Source organism: Telopea speciosissima, chromosome 4 (assembly GCF_018873765.1).
Source record: "Telopea speciosissima isolate NSW1024214 ecotype Mountain lineage chromosome 4, Tspe_v1, whole genome shotgun sequence".
Lineage (NCBI taxonomy): Eukaryota > Viridiplantae > Streptophyta > Magnoliopsida > Proteales > Proteaceae > Telopea > Telopea speciosissima.
Window position 1 is genome coordinate 20,161,861 of NC_057919.1, and position 26,810 is coordinate 20,188,670.

General features: G+C 46.4%; 2 protein-coding genes across 2 annotated transcripts; both read left to right on the top strand.

Moving 5' to 3' along the window:
• Positions 1-5,906: 5,906 nt before the first annotated feature.
• LOC122659058 (scopoletin glucosyltransferase-like) lies at positions 5,907-7,352 on the top strand. Its single transcript, XM_043854213.1, has one exon. It carries the CDS (start codon positions 5,907-5,909, stop codon positions 7,350-7,352), a length of 1,446 nt encoding a protein of 481 aa, XP_043710148.1.
• Positions 7,353-10,415: 3,063 nt separating this feature from the next.
• LOC122657753 (UDP-glucose flavonoid 3-O-glucosyltransferase 7-like) lies at positions 10,416-22,960 on the top strand. The gene is made up of 2 exons (XM_043852546.1): positions 10,416-10,756; positions 21,946-22,960. Exons 1-2 carry the CDS (start codon positions 10,416-10,418, stop codon positions 22,958-22,960), a joined length of 1,356 nt encoding a protein of 451 aa, XP_043708481.1.
• The last annotated feature ends 3,850 nt before the right edge of the window (positions 22,961-26,810 follow it).

Below are 26,810 nucleotides of genomic sequence, written 5' to 3' on the forward strand. Positions count from 1 at the left end.
TCTCATGAAACTGCTCAATGACCTTCCTATTATCAACCATTGCATAACGAAAAAACTTACCTGCCAGGAATTTCTTACTGGTTGCATCCTCTACCATATATGTGGTCTCTAGTGCATCCCAAACTTCTTTTGCAGACTGCTTGTCATGATACATGTCGAACAGAGTGTCGGACATAGAATTGCAAATATGACCCTTGCAGCAATAGTCATCTTGTTCCCATTTCTGCCTGATATGACTTTCAGCAAGTGTTTCACTTTCACGTTCTTCAGGCTTAGGAGTAGTGAGAACATAGACAACACTTAGTTGAGTCAACAAAAAGTGCAACTTCTTTTGCCAACGTTTGAAGTTGTTTCCATCAAGCCGTTCGAGTTTGGTAATGTCTGCAGCAAGCGCCTTGAGTGACTGTGCCATTTGAACAGTAATTTCGTCTTAAGATTGTTAGAACAGGAATTGGCTTGAACCTTCAAGGTGCGTTACAGAGTCACTTTCCTTAAGATGAAATTCGTCCCTACTTCCAGATGCAAATAGGTTGCAGGCGAATTGTCTCCCAAGATACAATGAAGCCTCAAGCTGTGTTGATTATCCTGGCTGCGTATTGCACAAACGAAGCCTAGAAATGGTTTCAGAAAGCCTTTTGAAAACAAGAAAGCCAGTAGCAGAGAAATCTGTTTTCCGTAGCAAAACAGACTCTCTGCAAGATCACTCTGAGAATGAGGAGAAGAAGAGAACGTTTTTGGGATATATTCAAATTTGAAAATCCTCTGAATATTAATAAGCCACTTGGCACCTGTTCCCAACTGATGGATTCTTCCATCTTTGAATCTGGGTTGTTAGATCGTAACTGTACGATCTAAACCATCCAAACACATTACAATCATAACCGTTGATCAATTTTGAACCTGGTCCGTTAGATCGTAACTGTATGATCTAAACCGTCCAGAAATATAACCACCATAACAGTTGATCAACTGAATACGTTGATCTCATCCAGATTCAAATCGGACCACTTGATAAAAAAAAATGGTCCTGATTAGATCTTGCTCGAAGCGTACAAAGTGCCATGTGCGTGCGCCACTAACACCTCTACAGCCCACTGCCCACGCCGCACGTACGTGCTCGGACGAAAGACCTCGCCCATACATGGTAGCTCGCACATACACCGTAGCATCTTTTTGTTTAATAACTTAAACTATAGATAGGGCTATATTAAATATACCAAAGTATATACTCCTACGTTTCCAATGTGGGACTATTCCCAACACCATTATGTTGAAAATCTCCAACACACCATGGGTCTGGCCGGGCCACAAACCCCCCCTATCAGTGTAACTAGGCTTCGGATGATGCCGCTGATCTTCGGACGGTGTTGCCGACTTTCTGTGGTTTTTCATTTGAATTCTTGGAGATGCTGACCGAATTTGGATCGATACGGTCATTTTTCTTGTGCCTGAGTCTTTATCATGGGTTTATGGGTGACTTGAGAAAGTTACCATCTCCATATCCGTGTTGTCGTCATTGCCGGGGATGACAAAATTCAATATCTACAGATTGTTCGATATTGTATGGTTTTTAAGGTGATCGATATCGATAACTGGCCGATACCATATTGGTGAATAGTATGGACAAGGGATAAAATAGTTAAATAAAACCCTTTTTCTAAGGAAAACCAAGGGTAAACTTGTTCAATACGGCCAATCCATGACTGATACCCGATCTGATATCATGCACTAAAACCATGGTTTAGGGTTTTGATTTTTGCGATTATGCCTCTATACTTTATTAAAGGTAAGTTGTTTTTATTTTTTTACACTTAAAACTTCATGTTCATATTATTATATATGTAAACACATATAGTCTTTTTACCAAAAAAAAACACATATAGTCTTGGTTCGGTACAAACACTTCGACTCGATACATATCAAACGATTTTTTCTTCAAAATCGATACCATATCGAAAAGTACTAAAACTGTTCCGAATCTTCTTCAATATGATTCGATGATTTTATCTCTGAATACCAGCATGGCTAGGAACTTCACTGAAGTCATTAACTATGGTTCGTTCCAGTGTCATCGGTGTGTCAAGGAATGCTTGGCAATTGCTTGCTATCTTTCGTGCTACCATCTCCATCTTTCATTAGATAACCTTCTTGGCTGCAAAACTGCAAACAATCCGACATGAAATTACAAAACCCTAACAGCACAATAGGTCCAAATTCCGAAACAAAGTCCATTAAGGACCATCAAAATCATCGGCATGAGTCGAAAATGTCCTCCATCAATACACTAAAAAAATCTCCCAAATTGGACTCATGTTCAATGCTGAGCATAGTTACAAACACATAAACCCTATAATAAATAGATCAAAGTTTTCTACAAGGACAGTGTAAGAAGGAATCTACACACTACATCCAAAGAGGGGTTGAAAAATGGTATCATAGATATGGGGCCTACATGATGCCCACATGGTTAGAATAAAAGAGAAAAGTTAAGTGTGTGTCTCACTTTTTATTATGTGAGGAAGGTATATAGGAATTTGTATAAGGGCAATGTATGCCACGACAAGAAATATGGGGGCTAAATATCGGTCTAGCACTAACGAACCCTCAAATCCACAAGGTAATAAGAACCCTAATTCCAGTGAGGAAAAAGTAAATAAAACAAATTTTGTTATAAACTTCAAAATGTCTTTATTTCATCCATAACGACCTTTATATAATAAAGATTACAAAGCAAGGAATCCAAACTAAAATAGCAAACATAATAAAGTAGGAAACTAACATCCTTAATCACACAACTTTGGAGGCAAGGTACACCCCTTAAATGTCCGAATTTGCCCCCAATCCGGTGGTCCCATGACTCATCATTTGGAGCATCAAAATGTCATAGAGCACTGACTGCCATTTGGAAATTGGTATTATGGCTCCTGTAACTCCACTTGAGTCAAATATCATGACCCTTGGAAGTTGGGTTAAAATTCAGTATTTTGGCCTGATCGGGTGGACCTTTGCCGGTCCAACCAATCCAAAACTTCTTCAGAAATCTTTTCGACATCAATGTACCTATCTTTTCCCACAATAAATTTACAGCGCAAAAAATACAATATTATAGCATATTTTTGTATAGGGAAAAGGCTGGGCATACCACCTACGTATTGCAAGTTAGCGTCTGCTATGTTTATCCCTCTCTTCCCCCCTCCCTTTGAAATGACCCCCAGCTCCTTCTGTATGATGCCCTATCTTGCACCCCCATTGGTGCCGCCTCCGTGTGTCTGTATGAAACAACGTAAATATGTATTTATATAATGGGAAAAAGAAGACTGCAAGGTGGCATGGCGTCTATGACACAGGAAAGGTGGAATGACTGCCTTCCCCCCCCCCCCCCTAAAATGAAAATATAACCCCTTTTGGATGGCCCCACATGCACTTTATCAGCACAAGGGGCACAGAGCCTGGCAGTGATCCCCCTCCATTATATAAATTGGGGACAAGAATGCTACATGGTCGCGTGGCTCCTATGCCGGCGTGCAGGCCAATGGGAGTATAGCAACAGGTAGCATTCTCTTGCCCATATAAACTATATTGAATATTGAGTTGGGCCAAGTCCTTAACTTCGCATGCCAAGGTGGGAAAGACCTGCAATGAAAATCTCAAGACAACGTCCGATCAAATACAAGTTGAGATTTTCAGGCTCGGCCGATTTCGGCTGCCAGTTGCCACACCTAGTCGAATTGTTCAGCAGCTCAACAAGTGCACTCAACTAAATTGGATTTCAAATACAACACAGAACAAACTTCTGCTACTTGGGCCTGTGTAGATCCAAACAGGACTTCAAAACATTTGCACCGCAATGATGGAAATTGGTAATAGTCAAAAGTTTATATGAGAAACAACTGATTCTTCATTAGTAAAACAAATACCCTAACACACTATCATCAATTTGAACGGGAAGAAAAGTGAATGTTGTTTTCTAATTTATAAACCAGAAACCACTCCTACCAATGGTATCAATTTTGAATTATTGGCTACAAATATTATGGGTCCTCCTCACTCTAAGCAAAGACAAGCATCTTCTATCGGATAAAAAAAAGATTCTATTTCAATCCAATTCAATAAAACAAAATCAATCGACAATGTCATGGAAAAAAATCCTCTGCAGTGCACTAATCTGACGGTGCACAACAATGCGAGTTGAGAGTTCAATACGTGGAAGATGCGACATCTAATGGTACAGAGCTCGAGAAGAAAGAAAAGAAAAAAAAACTATCTTGCATCGAGCTTCCACTGTTGGATGAAGCTTCTTCCACGTGTTGAGGTGTCAGGGCAGCACTGCAGTGCACCACTAGATGCCCGCACTGCAGAGGATTTTAATGACGAAGATAGTAGAAACTCAAAGCACAGTAAACCTTGAACCTATGAGTCATGTACGTACACATGGAATAATTATCACCTCCAATTCGCTGCCCGCTCCAATTCCTCACATAGGAGAGGAAATGACCAACCTACCTCATCTTGGGCAGTGTGTTCGGGCAGGGGGTATGGTGGTCATTTTCGCTCCTATGTGAGGAATTGGAGGAATTGGAGCGGGCAGCGAATTGGAAGCGATAACGATTCCGTACAACACATGCGTTTATTTCTGTTTGCATGCACCAATTGAGTTTCTTCATCTAATAGTATAAGACTTTGTAACCAAGAACAACTGGTCTAAGCCAAGAACAAGGAATGGATTAAATTTACTAAATCTAGCTAGTACTTCAAGAGATATTGTAACCAAGGCTCATTCATTCATTTAAAGAGATTAAAAATTGTACAGATTATAAAAAAAAAATCCAATCGTATACAGAAAGATGAAGGGGGAAAATAAAAAACTCAAACATACAACAATATCTTTAGGGAAAATATTGATAGTCACATTGTCTCTCACACTCTCCCTTTCTGACATGTGGGTCCATTTATACGAATTGTGTGGTTATCAATTCCATGCTCCCATTGGATTGGCAATGGGGGATTCCATCCCACACTGGTAGCATGTTGATCCCTTGTCCATATCTTTATATATGAGCAGTCAATTACTCGATCGACTTCACAAGACAACACCAGATAGGTTCCTTAGTTTTATAAAAGCCAAAGCTTGAAAGTTGTGGGTTACTAGACACCACAAGTCCACAAGTGCAAGTCGGCAAGTCGCAAGCTGTGAATCAAGCACCACAAAAAAAATTCTCAATTGATTTAGACACTTCATTTATCAAAACAATAAATTTTTGAGTTAGACACTTGGACATGGAACAAAAACTTTGAACCGCGTTACCCAATTGTGAGTCCAGATATCCTCTATCCATGTGGGGTGCCACACAACATGGTGAGAGCCACTTAATTGGAATCTTCACCCGTCATGTGGGTCCAGACTCCCAAAAATGGAGTAATACATTATACATGGCACCTATTCTCCCACCAAAAACGATGGGCCAACAGTGAGAGTATTGTGATTGGTGGTCCCAACCCCCGGTGAACTAGCTAGCTTTCTCTTCCTTGAAAAAAAAATTTACTGCTACACTTGTAATAGGGAATGTTCCTAGTACAAGGCTGGCTACTAGGGTTGTAAACGGCTTCGGATAGTGTTATATTTGTATTCGCATCCATATTTTCTACAAGTGTAGCAGCAAAATTTCGTCCCTCTACGATAGTATAGCTTCAGGACATTACATTCCAAGATTCCATGTTAGCTTCTTCTTCCCCGCATTCATAAACCTCGTTACAATTTGCAAGAGTACTTTATAAACTATGAAGTACCAGCTTACTAGTAATTAACAACCCAAGACCCAATCTCCAGCTCGATTTCCCAGTCCTTTCTTTCTTTCTTTCTCAATAATACTTCAGTCTTCAGCCCAACCTAATCAAACAAACCCCCAATGGATTCTGAAACTCATAAAAAACTTCACGCCTTCTTCTTCCCAGTCATGGCACAGGGCCACTTGATTCCAATGATAGACATCGCCAGGCTATTTGCAAGCCGTGGTGTGAAGGTGACTATACTCACCACTCCCTCCAACGCATCTCTTTTCTCCAACACCATTGATTGTGATGCACAATTGGGTCTCGACATCTCTGTTCAACTCATCCCATTCCCTTCAGTCGAGGCTGGATTACCAGAAGGATGCGAGAACCTTAGTTCTATTACTTCCCCTTCCATGACCAACAACTTCTTCAAGGCTCTAGATTTGTTCCAACTACCCTTGGAGAAACTTCTTCAAGAACAACAATATCCTGCTCATTGTATCATAGCTGGCATGTTCTTCCCCTGGGTTACGGACTTGGCTACCAAGCTTGGAATTCCGAGGTTTATCTTCTGTGGGACCAGTTTCTTTTCCCGCTGTGTCACGGACAGCATAAAACGCTATGCCCCTCATCAGAGCCTTAAATCCAATTCGGATCCATTCATCGTGCCGAGCCTTCCCGATCAAATAGAGCTCACAAGATCGCAGGTGCCCGAAACCAAAAGTGAGTTTGCCGAGTTGCTTGAACGCGTTAGAAAATCAGAAGAAAGAAGCCATGGAGTCTTGTTTAACAGCTTTTATGAGTTGGAGCCAGCTTATGCTGATCACTACAAGAAGGTCATAGGAAGGAAGGCATGGGACATAGGCCCTGTTTCACTCAGAAACAGAGATTTTGCGGATAAGGCTCAGAGGGGAAACAATACTTATATTGATGGACACGAGTACTGCCTGAATTGGCTTGACAAGAAGAAATCGAACTCGGTTCTCTACGTTTGCTTTGGAAGTGTGACACGATTCACGGCTTCTCAACTAGTAGCGATTGCGATGGCCCTCGAGACTTCTGGACACCCATTCATTTGGGTTGTGAGGTCCGAGGAGAGGGAGATTCCAGAAGGGTTTGAAGAGAGGAATGAAGGGAAGGGTCTAATAATAAGGGATTGGGCACCTCAAGTTTTGATACTGGACCATCCTGCCGTGGGAGGGTTTGTGACCCATTGTGGATGGAACTCGACTCTTGAAAGCGTGAGTGCAGGGGTGCCCATGATCACTTGGCCTTTATTTGCAGAGCAGTTCTACAATGAGAAGCTGGTGACACAAGTGTTGAGGATAGGAGTGAGTGTAGGAGCTCATGAATGGAGTGGATTTGTAGGTGAGGGAAATGCAGCTGCAGTGAAGAGAGAGGACATAGAGAAGGCTGTGGAGCAGTTGATGGGTGGTGGAGAAGAAGCAGAGCGCATGAGCAGTCGAGCTACAGAGCTCAAAGAGAAGGCGAGAAGAGCTGTTGAAGAAGGGGGCTCATCGTACACCAACTTAACGAATTTGATCGAAGAGCTGAGGTTGCATGTGCGGCTTGAAGCCTAGGGTAACAGTCAACAATTTTTTTTTTCTCTGTGGGTTTTCTCGAAGAGGCCGGCTCAGGTTCACCTGGATGGTGTTTCAGGCATGAACATGAGCGGAGTCCTTCCTCTAAGAACATTGTAAGAAGAAATCTGCATACTACAACCAATGAGAGGTTGGAAAATGCAAAATTTTTATCCTCTCAATTACACTGCCCGTACTTGACGTCAAGTACATCTAATAGAGGGAGGTGAACCCCACCTTGGGCAGTGTGTTCGGGCAGGGGGTAGAATAGTCATTTCTATCTCCTCTATTAGATGTACTTGACGTCAAGTACGAACAGTGTAATTGAGAAGATAAAGATGCGGAAAATGGTAACTGAATAGTATAAAGAAATGTCGTAGGGTTTCACTATTTATTATATGAAAAAGATGTAAAGGTATCTTGTAAGGGGCACTGTAGCAATCTTTTTCTCTTTTCTTATGAAAATAAGATTGTGAAAATGGTTTTTGCCAGGGAGCATGGAGTGATCCCCCTCCCTTATATAAATTGGGGACAAGAATGCTACATGGTCGTGTGGCTCCTATGCCGACATGGGATTGAGATCCTCTCTCGCACGGGACGATGTCCAACGCACATCGTCTGGCTGGGGAGGCCTCGATCCACGCACCATTGCACCGGGATGTGTGCGGTAGTGTGGATTGAAGCCCCTTAGCTGCACGATGTGCGCTGGAGATGATCTTGATCCGCCGGCGTGTGGGCCAATGGGAGTATAGCATCAGGTAGCATTCTCTTGCCCATATAAACTATATTGAATATTGGGTTGGGCCAAGTCTTTAACTTCGCTTGCCAAGGTGGGAAAGACCTGCAATGAAAATCTCAAGACAACGTCCGATCAAAGACAAGTTGAGATTTTCAGGCTTGGGCGGTTTGAGCTGCCAGTTGCCACACCTAGTCGAATTGTTCAGCAGCTCAACAAGTGCACTCAACTAAATTGGATTTCAAATACAACACAGAATAAACTTCTGCTACTTGGGCCTGAGTAGATCCAAACAGGACTTCAAAACATTTGCACCAAAGATGGAAATTGGTAATAGTCAAAAGTTTATATGAGAAACAACTGATTCTTCATTAGTAAAACAAATACCCTAACACGCTTTCATCAATTTGAACGGGAAGAAAAGTGAATGTTGTTTTCTGATTTATAAACCAGGAACCACTCCTACCAATGGTATCAATTCTGAATTATTGGCTACAAGTGTTATGGGTCCTCCTCACTCTAAGCAAAGACAAGCATCTTCTATCGGATAAAAAAAAGATTCTATTTCAATCCAATTCAATAAAACAGAATCAATCGACAACGTCATGGAAAAAAATCCTCTGCAGTGCACTAATCTGACGGTGCACAACAATGCGGGTTGAGAGCTCAACACGTGGAAGATGTGACATCTAATGGTTCAGAGCTCGAGAAGAAAGAAAAGAAAAAAAAACTGTCTTGCATCGAGCTTGCACTATTGGATGAAGCTTCTTCCACATGTTGAGCTATCAGGATAGCACTATAGTGCACCGCTAGATGCCTGCAGTGCAGAGGATTTTAATGAAGAAGACAATAGAAACTCAAAGCACAGTAGACCTTGAACCTATGAGTCATGTACGTACACATGGAATAATTATCACCTCCAATTCGCTGCCCGCTCCAATTCCTCATATAGGAGAGGAAATGACCACCCTACCTCATCTTGGGGAGGGGGTATGGTGGTCATTTCAGCTCCTAAGTGAGGAATTGGAGGAATTGAAACGGACAACGAATTGGAGGCGATAACGATTCCGTATGACACATGCGTTTATTTCTATTTGCATGTACCAATTGAGTTTCTTCATCTAATAGTATAAGACTTTGTAACCAAGAACAACTGGTCTAAGCCAAGAACAAGGAATGGATTAAATTTACTAAGTCTAGCTAGTACTTCAAGAGATATTGTAACCAAGGTTTATTCATTCATTTAAAGAGATTAAAAATTGTACAGATTATAAAAAATAATAATAATAAAATCCAATCGTATACAGAAAGATGAAGGGGGAGAATAAAAAACTCAAACATACAACAATATCTTTAGGGAGGCGTGCGCCCAGGATGCTACCCGGGAGTATATAGCGGCTGAGCTGTGCCGTACACATCTTGGCGCATGCCTAGGGATGTGTGCGGCATAGCTCAACGGCTAGCAGCACCCTAAACGTGCTGGGCTCCCTGGAGACGAGCTAAATTCTCTCACTCTCCCTTTCTGACATGTGGGTCCTTTTATACAAATTGTGTGGTTATCAATCCCATGCTCCCATTGGATTGGCATGGGGATTCCATCCCACACTGGTAGCATGTTGATCCCTTGTCCATATCTTTATATATGAGCCGTCAATTACTCGATCGACTTCACAAGAAAACGCCAGATAGGTTCCTTAGTTTTATAAAAAGCCAAAGCTTGAAGGTTGTGGGTTACTAGACACCACAAGTGCAAGTCGGCAAGTCGCAAGCTGTGAATCAAGCACCACAAAAACAATTCTCAACAGATTTAGACACTTCATTTATCAAAACAATAAATTTTGAGTCAGACACTTGGCATGGTACAAAACCTTTGAACCGCGTTACCCAATTGTGAGTCCGGATATCCTCTATCCATGTGGGGTGCCACACAACATGATGAGAGCCACTTAATTGGAATCTTCACCCCTCATGTGGGTCCACACTCCCAAAAATGGAGTAATACATTATACATGGCACCTATTCTCCCACCAAAAAGTCAAAAGATGGGCAACAGTGAGAGTATTCTGACTGGTGGTTTCAATCCCCAGATACAGGAGCGTGCAAAAGACATTCCAATGCAGGTGAACTAGCTAGCATTCTCTTCCTTGGAAAAATTTTTGCTGCTACACTTGTAAGAGGAATGTTCCTAGTACAAGGTTGGCAGCCAAGGAAATAGAATAATTCACTTCCCCTTCACACTCTCCCTTCGGAGTTAAGGCTCTCATTTCCCAGTCCTTTGTTTCTTTTCTTAGTAATACTTCAGCTAGCCCAACCTAATCATGCCACCAATGGGTTCTGAAACTCATAAACAATTTCACGCCTTCTTCGTCCCACTCATGGCTCAGGGCCACTTGATCCCAATGACAGATATCACCAGGCTATTTGCAAGCCGTGGTGTGAAGGTGACTATACTCACCACTCCCTCCAACGCATCTCTCTTTTCCAACACCATTGATCGTGATGTACAATTAGGTCTTGACATCTCTGTTCAACTCATCCCATTCCCTTCAGTCGAGGCTAGATTACCAGAAGGATGCGAGAACCTTAGTTCTACTACTTCCCCTTCCATGACCAACAACTTCTCGAAGGCTCTAGACTTGCTCCAACCACCCTTCGAGTTTAAACTTCTTCAACAACAATGATGAACCACAAATCATCCCCACCAATCGGAAGATGCCATGTGTCCCTAAGAAAGAAGATCCATCTGGACGTCCTCTCCTCCAAGGCAACGTACTCCAACGGGATATAAGTACGAGTTAGATTACACTACGTCAACAACAAGATGAACACCTCTGCAGGACTCCAGAGCCTGGCTTACTACTCACGTAACCCACATGGACTCAAGAAGGACCTAGTCATCCGAAAGGATCTATCCATCTAGAAGGACAACCCTACTGGGACTCTAAATCTCGCCGAAAAATGACCAATCAGAGAGGAGCCCTGTTACTCAGGGAAACCTCCACCTACGAAGAAGACTCCACATCAACTAGGGACTCTCCACTCTGCCATGCACTACTATAAAAGAGAAGGTATTTCACACCCTCAACTCATCTTGAATAATCTCTATTCATCTGTTTGCTCAGGAGATCTCACTTTGGCATCGGAGAGCCCTAGGCCAGAACCACACCGGTTCTCTCTGGTGACTTACTTGGTCCTCTTGCAGGTGACGACACTCGTAGGACCGCGACGATTTCTTGATGCAACAGATTGGCGCCGTCTGTGGGAACGACGCGAGCCATTACATCTACTAGCTCGCTTCCATACTTATACAATGCCACCACGAAGGAAGACCGCTGCCTCCACCAATAATGTTCTGAGGAACCAATGGCCACGACCATGTCTCTCTGGAGGCGGAGGTCCCAAACGATGATCAGGTCGTCGTAGCCGAACCTAACAACGAGACGATGGTGGAGGTGGTACCCGACCCCAATGCACCGACAACTGTAGGTCAGGTCCATGACCTGCAGCAACAAATACTGGATGATCGTCGACTCTTCCGAGACTATCTGACGCAGCGTTCGACGTCCCACCGCCATAGGGTGTCAGCAGCCGCAAGGGCAAAGCCTGTACCCAGACAAGAGCCTGATCCTAGGGGACCACCACTCCGGGAGGAAAGGTCAGAGAGACTCGCCAGGTGATTAGCATTCGTTCCCCCACCAAGGGAGCAGCAACTCGCCAGGCTAACCCGTTCCCCCGCCGGGGGAGCCTTCTCAGCACCTTAGAAGGACGAGAGACCTCCCAGGGCGGTCAGACCATGGAAGGACACCGGCGCCTGGGGCTCTGGTGCCAAACCCAGAGAGATCCGCCAGGAGGTCGGTGGTCCAAGGTTGACTGAGGGAGAGTCACAGGCGAGGACAAAGCTGGATCCGATGGGAGGAGAGCCCCTCCCCATTGCGTCAGGGTTCATCGCGACGTAACCATTCACCATCCCGCCAACACTCAAGGCGGGAGGGGACATCCAGGAGAAGTCGTGAACGAGGTTGTAGTGAGCGTCCTACCGGATATGAAGGATAGGCACGAGAGGAAGAGTTGGACCAAAGGCTCCGGGACCTGGACGAGAAGCTAGAAGGGTTAAAGAAACAGACCAGAGGAGAGACACACTTCGTACCTGGACAACACCCGTTCTCCACAGAGATCATGTCAGCCACACTCCCCTCTGGGTTCCGACTGCCTACCTTTGAACTATACAGTGGTACCACGGACCCTAATGACCACATCAACTATTTTAATGGCATGATGACACTATATGGTGGGTCGAACGTGGTCTCCTGTCGGGCATTCCCTGCATCCCTCAAGGGTGCGGCTACATCATGGTTCTCCAGGCTACGACCAAGGTCGATAGGCTCGTTCACAGAGCTATGCGAACAGCTTGTCACCCTCTTCCAGAGCAGCGTCAAGCAGAAGAAGACCACCGTCAACCTACTGAACGTGGTATAGAACCCTAGGGAATCTCTCAGGGAGTATGTCAGCAGGTTCACCAAGGAGTCCTTGGAGGTTTGAGATTTGGACGACCAGACCCAGCATGCAGCCTTGGCAGGAGGCATCAGAGACTTGGACCTGATCAAGGACCTGGCACGTTATGAGACCAGGACCATGAAGGAGCTCTTGGAGCGGTGCAACGAGTTCGCCAATATGGCGGAGGTACTGCAGGTTAGGAAGAAAGTGATAGAGGCTAAGCCCCAAGACAACAAGAGGTCAGCACCGGATGACAGTAAGGAATGCAAGCGGACAAGGACCGAGCGTCGGCAGGAGAAGAACGATCTTCCTGAAGAACTGATCGTCGTCCTGAGAGAAGTGAAAGAGCCAACAGCCCCGAGTTCACACCGCTAAACACTACCCGATCATAAATCCTCATGCAGATCCAGGACCGTGACCTGATCCGATGGCCACGACCCATGCTAGCAGGACTTGAGAAGAAAAACCCTAACAAGTACTGCCTCTTCCACAAGGAGAATGGGCATGACACAGAGGACTGCTTCCAGTTGAAGAGAGAGATAGAAAGCATTGTAAGGGTAGGGAGTTTAAACAGGTATGTGAAAGGAAGGCGTAATGGTTATTTTGGTCAGGCAGACAGAGGTCGTGACCGAGAAAGAGAAGAACCAAGGAGAGAGGAAAGAAGGACGGATCGAGAGAGAGACCGCCCAGAAGGGCGGAGAGATGCAGCAGAATCGAGTGGCACCAAGGGAGCCCCCATCCTCACCATACTAGGGGGACCGGGGCAGGAGCTCACCCGAAAGGCCAAAGCCCATGTCAGGTTTGTGGGGGTTACAGAGAAGCCAAGGAAGATAGCCAAGACCGAGACAGTGATATCCTTCTCAGAGGAAGACCTAGAAGGACTGAGCTTCCCACATAAGGATGCACTGGTGGTACAGGTGGAGGTAGCCAACCGACCCGTACACAGGGTACTGATAGACACAGGGGCATCGATAGACGTGCTCTCCCTGGATGTCTACCTACAGTTCGGGTTTGGAGACGATCAGCTAAAGCCGGAGCCTACCTACCTCAATGGATTCTCCGGTGCAACCGCCTCCATTAGAGGTACCATAGAACTACCCGTCACGTTTAGAGTGCACCCCCAGCAAGTGACGATCATGATGAACTTTATGGTTGTCAAGTCTGTGGTGTCATTCAATGGCCTCCTAGGACAACCCTCCCTGATAGCCCTTAGAGGAGTCGTGTCACCACTCCACTTGAAGGTGAAGTTCCCCACTGAGAACGGGGTAGGCGAAGTTCGGGGACATCAGAAGAAGGCAAGGGAGTGTTACGCGACCTTCATGAAGAAACATAAGGGAAACACCCGCAGAATGGCACTCTGCATAGAGAATCTGGTCAGCAACCAGAGAGATGAATTGACAGAAAGAAGGGGTAGGCCAGTGGAGGATCTCGTCCCATGGCCACTCAGCAAGGATGACCCCTTTAGGGTTATACAGATAGGCTCACTGTTGAGTGATGAGCAGAAGAACGAGTTGGGGCATCTCCTTCAAGCGAACGTGGATGTCTTTGCATGGTCGACCTCCGACATGCCTGGCATACCACGTTCCATAGCAGAACACTGCCTGCATGTAGACCTGACCAGGAAGCCCGTCCAGCAGAAGAGGCAAAATTTTACCCTGGACCGACAAGCAGCCATCAAGGAAGAGGTGGAGAAACTCAGCCAATCTGGGTTCATCAGGAAGGAGAAATTCCCCACCTGGCTAGCGAACGTAGTCATGGTGCCGAAGCCCAACGGGAAGTGGAGGATGTGTGTTGATTACACCGATCTGAACAAGGCATATCCGAAGGACGAGTACCCACTGCCCCGGATCGACCTATTGATCGATGCTACTGCTGGCCATGAGATGTTGAGTTTCATGGGAGCCTACTCCGGATACAACCAGATCCTCATGCATGACGATGATGAGTCTTACACCGCCTTTCGGACGGACACGGAGAACTACTGCTACCGCGTCATTCCGTTAGGGCTGAAGAATGCAGGGGCCACCTACCAGAGGATGGTCAACAAGATGTTCGAGGAGCAGATCAGGCGTAACATGGAAGTGTACGTGGAGGACATGCTTGTGAAAAGTACCCAGGCCCACTGACACCTAGCCGACCTGGAGGAAGCCTTCACAGTGCTGAGAAGGAACCAGATGAATTTTAAACCCTGCCAAGTGCGCCTTCGATGTAACGCCAGGAAAATTCCTGAGGTTCATGGTCTCAGTACAGGGAATAGAAGCCAACCCATCCAAGATCAAAGCCATCCGGGAGATGTCACCCCCTCGAACAGTCAGAGAAGTACAAAGGTTGAATGGAAGGGTGGCAGCCCTTTCAAGGTTCGTGTCGCGATCAAGAGACAAATGTTTGTCGTTCTTCAAGACATTGAAGAACCTCCGGAGCCCAAAGGACTTTACGTGGATAGAGGAGTGTGAGAAGGCATTCGAGGAGTTGAAGGGGTACCTGAAAAGCCCACCACTACTCGGGCGGCCAGAGCCCAATGAAGATCTACAGTTCTACCTGGCGGCCACCCTGGTCGCCGTAAGCGCAGTACTCCTGAAGGAAGAGGGCAGGGTCCAGAGGCCCATCTACTATGTCAGTCACGTTCTGATCGATGCAGAGACTAGGTACACGAGGATCGAGAAGGTAGCCTATGCACTAGTGGTCGCAGCCAAGAAGCTACGGCCATACTTCTAAGCCCACACCGTCACAGTCCTTACCGACCTGCCCCTGAAGAAGGTACTCCACAAGCCAGATGTATCCGGAAGACTCATAGCCTAGGCGATGGAACTAAGTGAGCATGACATCAGATTTCAACCACGGACTATCGTCAAGGGCCAAGCCCTAGCAGACTTCATCGTCGAGTACACCCTATCCGAGACAAACCCGGAGGCAGATGAACCAGAGGAACAGGATTGCGGATCGTGGGAGATGTTCATGGATGGCTCGAGTAACGTGGCAGGGAGTGGGGCTAGCCTCATACTTACCAGCCCCGAGGGATTCCGGATCCAGTATGCACTCCGATTCACCTTCTCGGCATCCAACAACGAAGCAGAGAATGAGGCACTACTAACTGGACTCCGGGTGGCCAAGGCCATCTAAGTAACACACCTATCCATCCGAAGCGATTCTCAACTCGTCATGAACCAGGTGAATGGAGAATATGAGACAAAGGATGAGCGAATGGCAGCGTACCTAGCACGTGCTCGATCACTGATCAAGGGATTCATGAAATTTGAGATGGTTTGCATACCCAAGATCGAGAACATGACTATCGATGCTCTGTCCAGGCTAGCCAACGATTAGTTTTGAGACCTGGCAGGAGCAGTGTACATTGAGGTCCTGCATGAACCAACATACCAGGAAAAGTAGGTCAATACCATAGAGGAAGGGCCCCGCTGGATGGACCCCATACTTGACTACATACAGAACAACACCCTACCAGAAGACAAGGTTGAGGCAAGAAAGGTCAGGATAAGAGCTACGAAGTACACCATCCTGGACGGAATACTATACAAGAGGGGGGCCACAACACCACTACTTTGGTGCCTGGGACCCAAAGGACCTAAGTATGCCCTGGCAGAGGTCCACAAGGGGATATGCGGAAGCCACATGGGAGGACGAGCCTTAGCCTACAAGGTCCTCTGTCAGGGACTCTACTGGCCATGAATGCAGGAGGAGGTCATACAGTACGTGAGGAAGTGCGAGCAGTGTCAGTTGTTCGCCCCTGTACCCCATCTACCCGCCACCAAATTGACATTGATCCTCAACCCCATACCCTTCGCCAGGTGGGGGATGGACATTCGGGCAACTTCACTACGGCCTCCGAAAATAGAAAGTACCTAGTCGTCGCTATTGACTACTTCACCAAGTGGGTCGAGGCCAAGCCATTGGCCAAAATAACTGAGAACGAGATAGAGAAGTTTGTCTGCGATGACGTTATCTACAGGTTCGAGGTGCCAAAGATTCTAGTCTCAGACAACGGCAAGCAGTTCAACAATCCCAAGTTCAGAGAATTCTGGCAAAGCTACAACATTGACTATCGGCATGTCTCGGTAGCATACCCACAGGCCAATGGTCAGGTGGAGGTGACTAACAGAACCCTACTGGAAGGGGTCAAGAAAAGGCTAAAAGGCGCCAAGGGTAAGTGGGTCGAGGAGCTACCAAGTGTTCTGTGGGCATACCAAACCACAGTACAGACACCCACAGGAGAAAGCCCCTTCTGCCTGGCATATGGCACAGAGGCACTGGCACCGGTAGAGGTGCTCGCCATGAACCACAGGGTACTGCACTTCAACGACAGAACCTATGTTGACGAGCTCCGGGCAACCTTGGACTTCATCGATGAAATCCGGGAGAAGGGACTACTAAGAAACGTGGCCAACCAGCAACGAACTGCCAAGTACTACAACGTCAGGGTCAAGGAAAGGCTATTTCACCAGGGCGACCTGGTACTGAGACGGGAAAGTGTATCAGAGCCAAGGAAGTAAGGAAAGTTGTCAGCCAACTGGGAAGGACCTTACGTAGTCTCCAAGCAGATACGTCCAGGGACCTACCGCCTGAAGACTCCGGCTGGCAAGAAGATAGACCGCACCTAGAACTCGGAACACTTGAAGAAGTATTACCAGTAAGGAGAACCCCAGCAATAACAATAAAGCAACACCGAAAGCATCACCAAAAAGCTAGCAATAGAGTCGACAGTCAACCAAGTAGCAGTAGCAGAGTCGGCAGTCAGCCACAGTTTGGATTTTCAATGGCAATTTGAAAATTTTTATTTATGAAAGAAGTCTGGTGATTTGATTGCAATGTGATTATCTACTCATGCTCATTGATCAACTACCACCAAGACTAAGGCCCAACAACCACTGAGGCCCGGAGGCCACCAAGGCGTAATGCCACCAGGGTCAGTTGACCACCAAGGCGTAACGCCACTAAGGCCTGTAGGCCACCCGGCGCGAGGTCCGATGACCAAAGGTCCGCTGACCACCAAAGCACAAGGTCTGCTGACCACCAAGGCGTAACGCCACCAAGGCCTGTAGGCAACCCGGCGCAAGCTCTGATGACCAAAGGTTTGCTGACCACTAAAGTGCAAGGTCCGCTAACCACCGAGGCGCAATGCCACCAAGGTCGGTTGACCACCAAGGCCCATAGGCCACCAAGGCACAAGGTCCGATGACTAAAGGTCCACTGACCGCCAAAGCGTATGGTCCGTTGACCACTAAGGCCCGAAGGCCACCAAGGCATAATGCCACCCAGGTCTAGTGACCACCAGGGCCCATAGGCCACCAAGGCACAAAGCCACTCAGGTCCCCAGACTGCCGGAACACCAAGGTCCTACGTAGCAAGTAATAATAGAAGGAAAACACATTAACTACAAACGACCAAGTTCATGATATGTATAGCTCGAAATTCAAAACACAAAAATCAGAAAAGTCTACGCATCCGGTACAACCATAAAGCTAAGAAGCCTAAGGAAGAAGGGTCACGTCCGACTCGGCAGGCAATATCATGTCAACCTGAGGAATATAAGTAGCACCCTCCTCAAGCAAAGCAGCATCCACCTCCGTCGTTGGGATGCTAGCCACCACTGCAACATCATGAAGCGCCGTCGCAAACTCAGAGAACCCTGGGTCGAAGAAGTTATAGCCAGGGGTCACCTCCTGGACGCAAGCCGCCAGGTCTTGGATCCCCCCTTCGTACGCCGACTGAAGCTACGCCTAGTACAACGCTGAGAACACTGGAGACATCTGGAACTCAGCTACAGCTCGCTCGCACGTAGACTTTAGCTCAACCCCATACCTCTCCCTCAACGCATGTAGCTTCTCCTTCAAAGCAAGAACCCTAACAGAACTCTCGGCCCCGTTAGCAAAGGACACTCGAAGCTCCTCAGACACCTCCAAGAGCTTCCCTGACGCCACCACAAGCTCCTCTGACGCCCTCTGCGCACGGGCCTCAGCCCTCTCATAGACATCACGATACCCCTGTAGCTCCTTCTCCACCTCACGTAAAACGCATTGTATCTGCACCTCACGGGAAGCGTGACCTTCCAGTCGAAGCACCGCCTCAGCAAGATGGTGATGGACCTACAATCAGCATAGCAAGCAGTAAACACTCTAAACATAGGAGGAACGACAAACATAATGAAACCAAAAGGAATAACTCACCGAAGCCATATCGTGGTAGAGAGTCTGGACCAGACACGTCGCTGAGCCTCTACAAGGCTACGCTCGAGGTAGGAAGCCTCCCCTTTGTCCACCCACTCCCAAGACACGCTGGACCCGGCCAAGGTTGAATCCTCCGGCACCCCTAAAGTGATTACCAGTGACTCATCCACGGGCAAGAAGATCAACGGTAGCACCATCGAAAGAACTCACCCCTTTCCCCTTGGAGGGGGTCAACGCAGAAGACCCTGAGGGAACGGCAGTAGAAGGGGGAGGCGGAGATCGTGAGGCGTCGTCAACAGCTGAAGAAATATGAGGAAGGACGAGTCGTACACCAGAGCTCGACACATGAGTAGACCCTGGAACGCCCTTCCGCTTGGTCCCGACGACCACAGGTGTGGAGGAGCCATCGACATCTGCGACCCCCGCAGATGAACCTCCCTGAGAAGCAGCCTTCTTTCGCAGATTACTGCGGAGCAAGCGAAAATCCGGACGCGTATCCACTGCATGACAACATCACATCAAGACCACAAAATGAGTCAAGCAACTAATAAAGCAAAAGATAAATGTAGGTGTAAGCTAAAAAAGGAAACATCTTACCAAGACTCAACTTCCAGAGGCACAAGAAGGCCTTGGAATCCAACTGATGAACATCGAACGGGTCACGTCCCTAACACTGTCAAAGGGTGTCGAGCTCCGAGTCACTCAACGCAAGAGGGAGGTTCACCCCCTTGATATCAACGGCCTCCCAGGAAGACCGCAGTCCACATCGAGGGATCGTAGCAAAAAAGAAGCGGTCCCTCCAGCGCTTCACCGAGTCGGTGATCCCCACAACAAGGTCGAACGTGGTAAGAGCGCCCTTGGGAACGTGACGGTCAAAGTGATAGCACCCGCCATCCCCCTTCCTCAGAAGATAGAAGCACAAAAACAGGGGAACAATGGCTGCATGCCCCGCCCGGGCGAAAAACATATACACCCCTAAGATAATTCGCCATGAGTTGGGCGCCACCTACCCAGGGGTGAGACACCAGTGCTCCAAGACTAAATCTACAAATCGAACAATGGGGAGACGGAGACCAGAGGTGAGGAAAACACAGAAGAGGAAGACCTCATCCGCTCCGTGGGAGTAAGCACGGTCGCCGGGATTGGGGACGCGAAGAATGATCTCAGGAGGGCTATGGAACTTGCAACAGATGGAAGCTAAGTCCGGGGCGGTCAAGACACTAGTAGTCTAGGCCAACACACTGTGAGGGTCGCCCAGCAAGGCCCGGGGAACCCTGCGACCCCTGTCGACACCAGAAGTGGAGCCTCTAGGGACCTCCTCCTCCCCATCACTAGCAGGGGACTAAGGCAACGGCGAGGTGGTACCCGTAGGAGAGGACGACCCCGACAAGGACTCCCCAAGAGACTCAACCAACGCAATACTCGAATCGAAGTCGTCGGAGGATGACATGAATAAAAAGGGGAGGATCAAGCTACATACTCTGAGTGACGGTTCCGACAGCCGAAGAGAGACGTCAACCTGGAACCATCAGCGTGTAGAGATAGTTAGGGAAGATCATATCTAGAAAGAAAGAAAAAAAAAAAAGGAGAAATGTGTAAGTCCTCACCAAGCACCAACCACCGAAAGAGCACTGATCGTGACCGTGACGCACAAGCGAGTCGGGACCTGTCACATGATCGTCAGCGACGAGGAGCGATCCGGAAGGCGAGTACGACGTAAGGTGGATGCAACCCAGGAGGGCGCAATGACCAAGAAGGGCGGATGGCCCAAGGTGGGACGCGATGATGGCAGGAGGGTGCGACGCACCAGAGGGAGCACGACGACAGGCAAACGCCACTCACCAAGAGGGCGCGACAGCGAGGCAAGCGGGCGCCATGCAACTAGGAGGGCGCGACTATGCAGGTGGGCGCCACGCACCAAGGAGGGTGCAACTACGAGGCAGGGGCACCACGTGCCAAGGAGGGCACGACACGAGGCAGGGGCGCCATGCACCAAGGAGGGGTCGACGATGCAGGCGGGCGCCACACACCAACGAGGGCACGACTGTAGGCAGATGTGACGTGACAGCAGGCGGGCGTGTGATGCACCAAGGTGACCGCAATCGAGAGCTGGCGTCACCATCTGAGCGCGATCGAGTCAGACCAAAAGATGAGGGTGAGAACGAGGCGCAAGCTAAAGCCAAGGCCCAAGTGTGGCACAAACCAAGGAGCAGGACCGTAGACACGCCTCTAACAAAGAAAACACCACAAAGGCAAGCTCAAGGCAAGCCACAAGACACTAAGCTCCTAAGGCTAGTGGGCAAGAGAAAACTTGAGAAAGGACATGTAACAAACACTTGGGGGGCAAACCAAGATGGGGACAAAGAACAAGGCAAGGAAGAAAAGCCAAAAAGCAAAAAGTAGGAAGCACAAGACAAGAGAGAGAGAAAGTGAAAATGAAAGAGAGGAGGGATTTGAACCCACAACCTCCTCACATCAACAATTTGCAGACTCACCCCTGAAGAGGAATTATTGGCAACAACCTCCTGGATGACATACAAACGCATGAAGAACTCTCTTGAGCACGTTGCTCCAAGAGGGTGAGGGGCAAATGATGAACCACAAATCATCCCCACCAATCAAAAGATGCCACGTGTCCCTAAGAAAGAGGATCCACCTGGACGTCCTCTCCTCCAAGGCAACGTACTCCAATGGGATATAAGTATGAGTTAGATTACACTACGTCAACAACAAGATGAACACCTCTGCAGGACTCCGGAGCCTAGCTTACTACTCACGTAACCCACATGGACTCAAGAAAGACCTAGTCATCCGGAAGGATCTGTCCCTCTGGAAGGATCTATCCATCTAGAAGGACAACCCTACTGGGACTCTAAATCTCGTCGGAAGACGACCAACTAGAGAGGAGCCCTGTTACTCAGGGAAACCTCCACCTACGAAGAAGACTCCACATCAACTAGGGACTCTCTACTCCGCCATGCACTACTATAAAAGAGAAGGTATCTCACACCCTCAACTCATCTTGAATAATCTCTTTTCATCTGTTTGCTCAGGAGATCTCACTTTGGCATCGGAGAGCCCTAGGCCAGAACCACACCGGTTCTCTCTGGTGACTTACTTGGTCCTCTTGCAGGTGATAGCACTCGTAGGACCGCTCGACGATTTCTTGATGCAACAAATAACAACAACAACATCCTGCTGATTGTATCATATCTGACATGTTCTTCCCCTGGGTTACGGACTCGGCTATCAAGCTTGGAATTCTGAGGTTTATCTTCCATGGGACCAGTTTCTTTTCCTGCTGTGTCATGGACAGCATAAAACGTTATGCCCCTCATGAGAACCTTAAATCCGATTCGTATCCATTCATCGTGCCGCGCCTTCCCGATCAAATAGAGCTCACAAGATCGCAGGTGCCCGAAACCAAAAGTGAGTTTGCCGAGTTGCTTGAACGCGTTAGAAAATCAGAAGAAAGAAGCTATGGAGTCTTGGTTAACAACTTTTATGAGTTGGAGCCAGCTTATGCTGATCACTACAAGAAGGTCATAGGAAGGACGGCATGGGACATAGGCCCTATTTCACTCAGAAACAGAGATTTTGCGGATAAGGCTCAGAGGGGAAACAGTAGCAGTTACAATATTGATGGACACGAGTACTGCCTGAATTGGCTTGACAAGAAGAAATCGAACTTGGTTCTCTACGTGTGCTTCGGAAGTGTGACCCGATTCACGGCTTCTCAACTACTAGAGATTACTATGGCCCTTGACACTTCTGGACACCCATTCATTTGGGTTGTGAGGTCCGAGGAGAGGGAGATCCCAGAAGGGTTTAAAGAGAGGAATGAGGGGAAGGGTCTGATAATAAGGGATTGGGCACCTCAAGTTTTGATACTGGACCATCCAGCCGTGGGAGGGTTTGTGACCCATTGTGGATGGAACTCGACTCTTGAAAGTGTGAGTGCAGGGGTGCCCATGATCACTTGGCCTTTATTTGCAGAGCAGTTCTACAATGAGAAGCTGGTGACACAAGTGTTGAGGATAGGAGTGAGTGTGGGGGCTAATGAATGGAGTGGATTCGTAGGAGAGAGAAATGCAGCTGCAGTGAAGAGAGAGGACATAGAGACGGCTGTGGATCAGTTGATGGGTGGTGGAGAAGAAGCAGAGCGAATGAGGAGTCGAGCTACAGAGCTCAAATAGAAGGCGAGAAAAGTTGTTGAAGAAGGGGGCTCATCGTACACCAACTTGACGAATTTGATCGAAGAGTTGAGGTTGCATCTGCGGCTTGAAGCCTAGGGTAACAGTCAACAATTGTTTTTTTTTCTGTGTGGGTTTTTTCGAAGAGTCCGGCTCAGGTTCACCTGGATGGTGTTTCAGGCATGAACATGAGCAGAGTCCTTCCTCTAAGAGCATTGTAAGAAAAAATCTGCACACTACAACCAATGAGAAGTTGGAAAATGGGAGTTTTTATCCTCTCAATTACACTGCCCGTACTTGACGTCAAGTACATCTAATAGAGGGAGCTGAACCCCACCTCGGGAAGTGTGTTCGGGCAGGGGGTAGGATAGTCATTTCTGCCTCCTCTGTTAGATGTACTTGACATCAAGTACGGGCAATGTAATTGAGAGGATAAAGATCCGGAAAATGGTAACTGAATAGTATAAAGAAATATCGTAGGGCTCCACTATTTATTATATGAAAAAGATGTAAAGGTATCTTGTAAAGGGTAGTGTTGCAATCTTTTTTTCTTTTCTTACGAAAATAAAATTGTGGAAATGGTTTTTGCCGGGGAGCATGGCAGCTGTGCTCAAACACATAGGAGGTGAAATGACCCTAATGTTAATGCTTTCACGTGCGCTCCCATTAATCCTGTGTGCTCTCTACGAGAAACACTTTCCCATACAATTAAGAACATGAAAACAAAAATCCATAACATCACCTTCTCCTCCGTAGCATGCACTATGAGTCAAATACTTAACCAAATGTACAGACTCTTAAGATTGACACTTACGTATACAAGAGTTAAAATGTTTAAATAAAAAGTAGGCTAAAATGTAGCAGCCCTTGAACGTTGAGAACTTAGCAGTTGAACATTTAATATGAGTCGTTGATCTAGTAACACTTAATATGAACCGTTCATGGTTGCAACCGATTACTTGATGTTTTGGTAATTCTCTTCCACCGTTTGTTTGGATGAACCTTAACGATGCGTTTGGTAATTCTCTATGAGAACAGTTTTTCTGTTCTTTTGTGTTGCAGGGAAGAAAATATCATCCAAATTGCATTTGGCAATCCGGTCTGTTTTTCTGTTCCCCCAGAATGGACCGGATGAAAATTGCGCCCAGAAACAGGTTTTTCAAAATACCTCAAAGGTGTTTTTGAGCAAAATGACCGAAGGCATATCTCTCATGCCACTGTTGAACCTCAACACTTTGAAGACCATTGTTCAACATAATTGCGGAGAACATCATCTGCCTAGGGTTCAAATCGCACATCCTACACTGCTTTCAGAGAATCATACTACAGGAGGAGTGTAAGAAGTGTAATCATCGTCTTCCTTCATCTTCCTCTCTCACGACATTGTTCAAAGCTTCCTTGTTGGAACAATAAGCGGAAAGTAGTAGTTCTACAAAGAATCTAAACATTGCCTCTGAGATTGTGAGAGGTCGCATAATACTGGCAATGTGACTATCAATATTTTTCATAAGCCTTGTTTGTTTAGAGGGGAGGGTGGGGTGGGAGAATTATGGGATTACTGACAGGTGGGTCCCATGTGTTTGGAAAAATATAGACCTGATGGATTATTATAGCATTCCACGAGAAATTTGCAAAATCCCATATATTTTGTGGGACTTTATAAAGGCAAAGGGTGGGATTGTAAGATTGTTATGGGATTTGCCATATCATGTCAATAGACAATGGTAATGATTATGTTTCTTCCATTTTTTCAATATTCCCACCCCCTTGCAAACAAACTGCCTAGGGTGGGATTGTTGCAATGCCATGTCAGAATTTTACCAAAAGTTTCCTACCCTTTGCAATTGAACTTGTAGAATTTTTGTCTTGGAGAGCTCTATGCATAATCAATGAGAAAAGAGGTGGATTGTAGCCTTCACCTATGCCGAAATCACAAAAATCCACAGGATTATTTTAGTCATTTTTTTCAGTGATTCGGCACGTTAGCGACGATTTATGAGTATCTGGGACTAAGTGGCAGCATAAGAAAACTCAATCCATTGTTGTACAATGCTTGGCACCCTTGGGTCAAGGCCAGATGCATCGAAAATTCTGATTTCACAAAGGTTCCGCATCCTAAGCTCCCATTGGATTGGCATGGGAGATTCATCAGATTTTATTACCCATATCTTTATATACAAACAGCCATCAATATAGGTTCCTGAGCTTGGAAAAGCAAAAACTTTTTTTTTGATGATAGAAAAAAAAAAAGGGAGAATGTTCTTTGTGCCGAGGGCGCAGGCTGCGCCCAGACATATGGAAGTGGGCGCAATGACCACCCTGCCCCCCTAAGTGGCAAGCTCATGTGTTTGGGTGCACTTGCGTGCAACACAGAGAACATGAGCCCCAAAAAAAATTATGGGTTACCATATTAGAAGTGCAAGTCCGAGAGTCAAACACCACAATAAAAGATTCCTAATTGAATAAGACATTTCGACGAGGTACAAAGCCATTGAACTGCAGGGCGTTCATTACATTACCGAAAAGTGACTCTAGATCCTCTACCCATGTGGGGTGGTGCCCATGTAGGGTACCACCCCACATGGTGAGAGCCATGCAGCTAAGGGTGTCAAAACCTAGCCCGAACCATTAAAAATGATCGAAAAAAACCTGGATCGAACCGAATCAATCCTTCAATCCTTATTGGATTGGTTTTGGACTAGGGTATGACGGTACCAATTGGAAAACAGGACCACATCGGATCGACCAACAACTAATCGAAAACAAAACCGAATGAAACAGATAAAAAATCAATAAATATAAAGTATGAATAATTGAATTATTTTCAATATTAGTGAGAAAAGTTATGGTTGTAAGGGGAATTGTTACAAATCAATTAGTATGAGGTTATGAAAATATGGAAATTGATTTGTAACATTGCTTCTTCCATTGATCTCCTTTTTAAGTGTGGAGTTAATGAAATATTTTACGTAGTTGAAAACAGAAAGAGAATAAAATAGGCACAAACTGAACCCATCCCGTTTAAAAAAAACTCGATACTGAATCAAATCTAAACCGCTATAAACCCGTTATCATAAATCAAAACCGACACTAATTCAAATTGCACCAAAACCGAAAACAAAAATTCCTTATTGGATCAGTTTCGGTTTCCCTAAAAGCCACATTGAAACCCAAAAAAATTGATCCGAACCTACCGATTAACACCCGTACATGCACCCAAGTGGATTCTTCACCTCATGTGGGTAGATGATCCAAACTCCCCAAAAGTGGAGTAATACATGAGAATGACATGTCATGTATTCTGCCACCAAAAAGAAATGCAAACAAATGAGAAAGAGTATTAACAATAATCCCACATTGGAAAAGCTACTTCATCGAATCAGCTTTTGAGTAGGGTAACAACACCTAGAAGGTAAACCTTGTAAGAGAGTAGATCCAACTAAGATTCCAAATTACAATTTGCAGACTTTATAAACTATGAAGCCCCTTGGTAATGTTTACAACACAAAACCCAATCTCGATTTCCCAGTTCTTTCTTTCTCAATTATACTTCAGCCCAACCTAATCAAACCCCCCAATGGGTTCTGAAACTCATAAACAACTTCACGCCTTCTTCTTCCCATTCATGGCTCAGGGCCACTTGATCCCAATGATAGACATCGCCAGGCTATTTGCAAGCCGTAGTGTGAAGGTGACTCTACTCACCACTCCCTGTAACGCATGTCTCTACTCCAACATCATTGATCGTGATGCACAATTGGGTCTCGACATCTCTGTTCAACTCATCCCATTCCCTTCAGTCGAGGCTGTATTACCAGAAGGATGCGAGAACCTTCGTTCTATAACTTCCCTT

Coding starts and splice junctions, on each gene's coding strand:
- LOC122657753 (XM_043852546.1), top strand. CDS start 10,416: ATGGGTTCTGAAACTCATAAACAATTTCACGCCTTCTTCGTCCCACTC. Junction 10,757..21,945: donor CCCTTCGAGTTTAAACTTCT/TCAACAACAATG, acceptor ATGCAACAAATA/ACAACAACAACATCCTGCTG.
- LOC122659058 (XM_043854213.1), top strand. CDS start 5,907: ATGGATTCTGAAACTCATAAAAAACTTCACGCCTTCTTCTTCCCAGTC.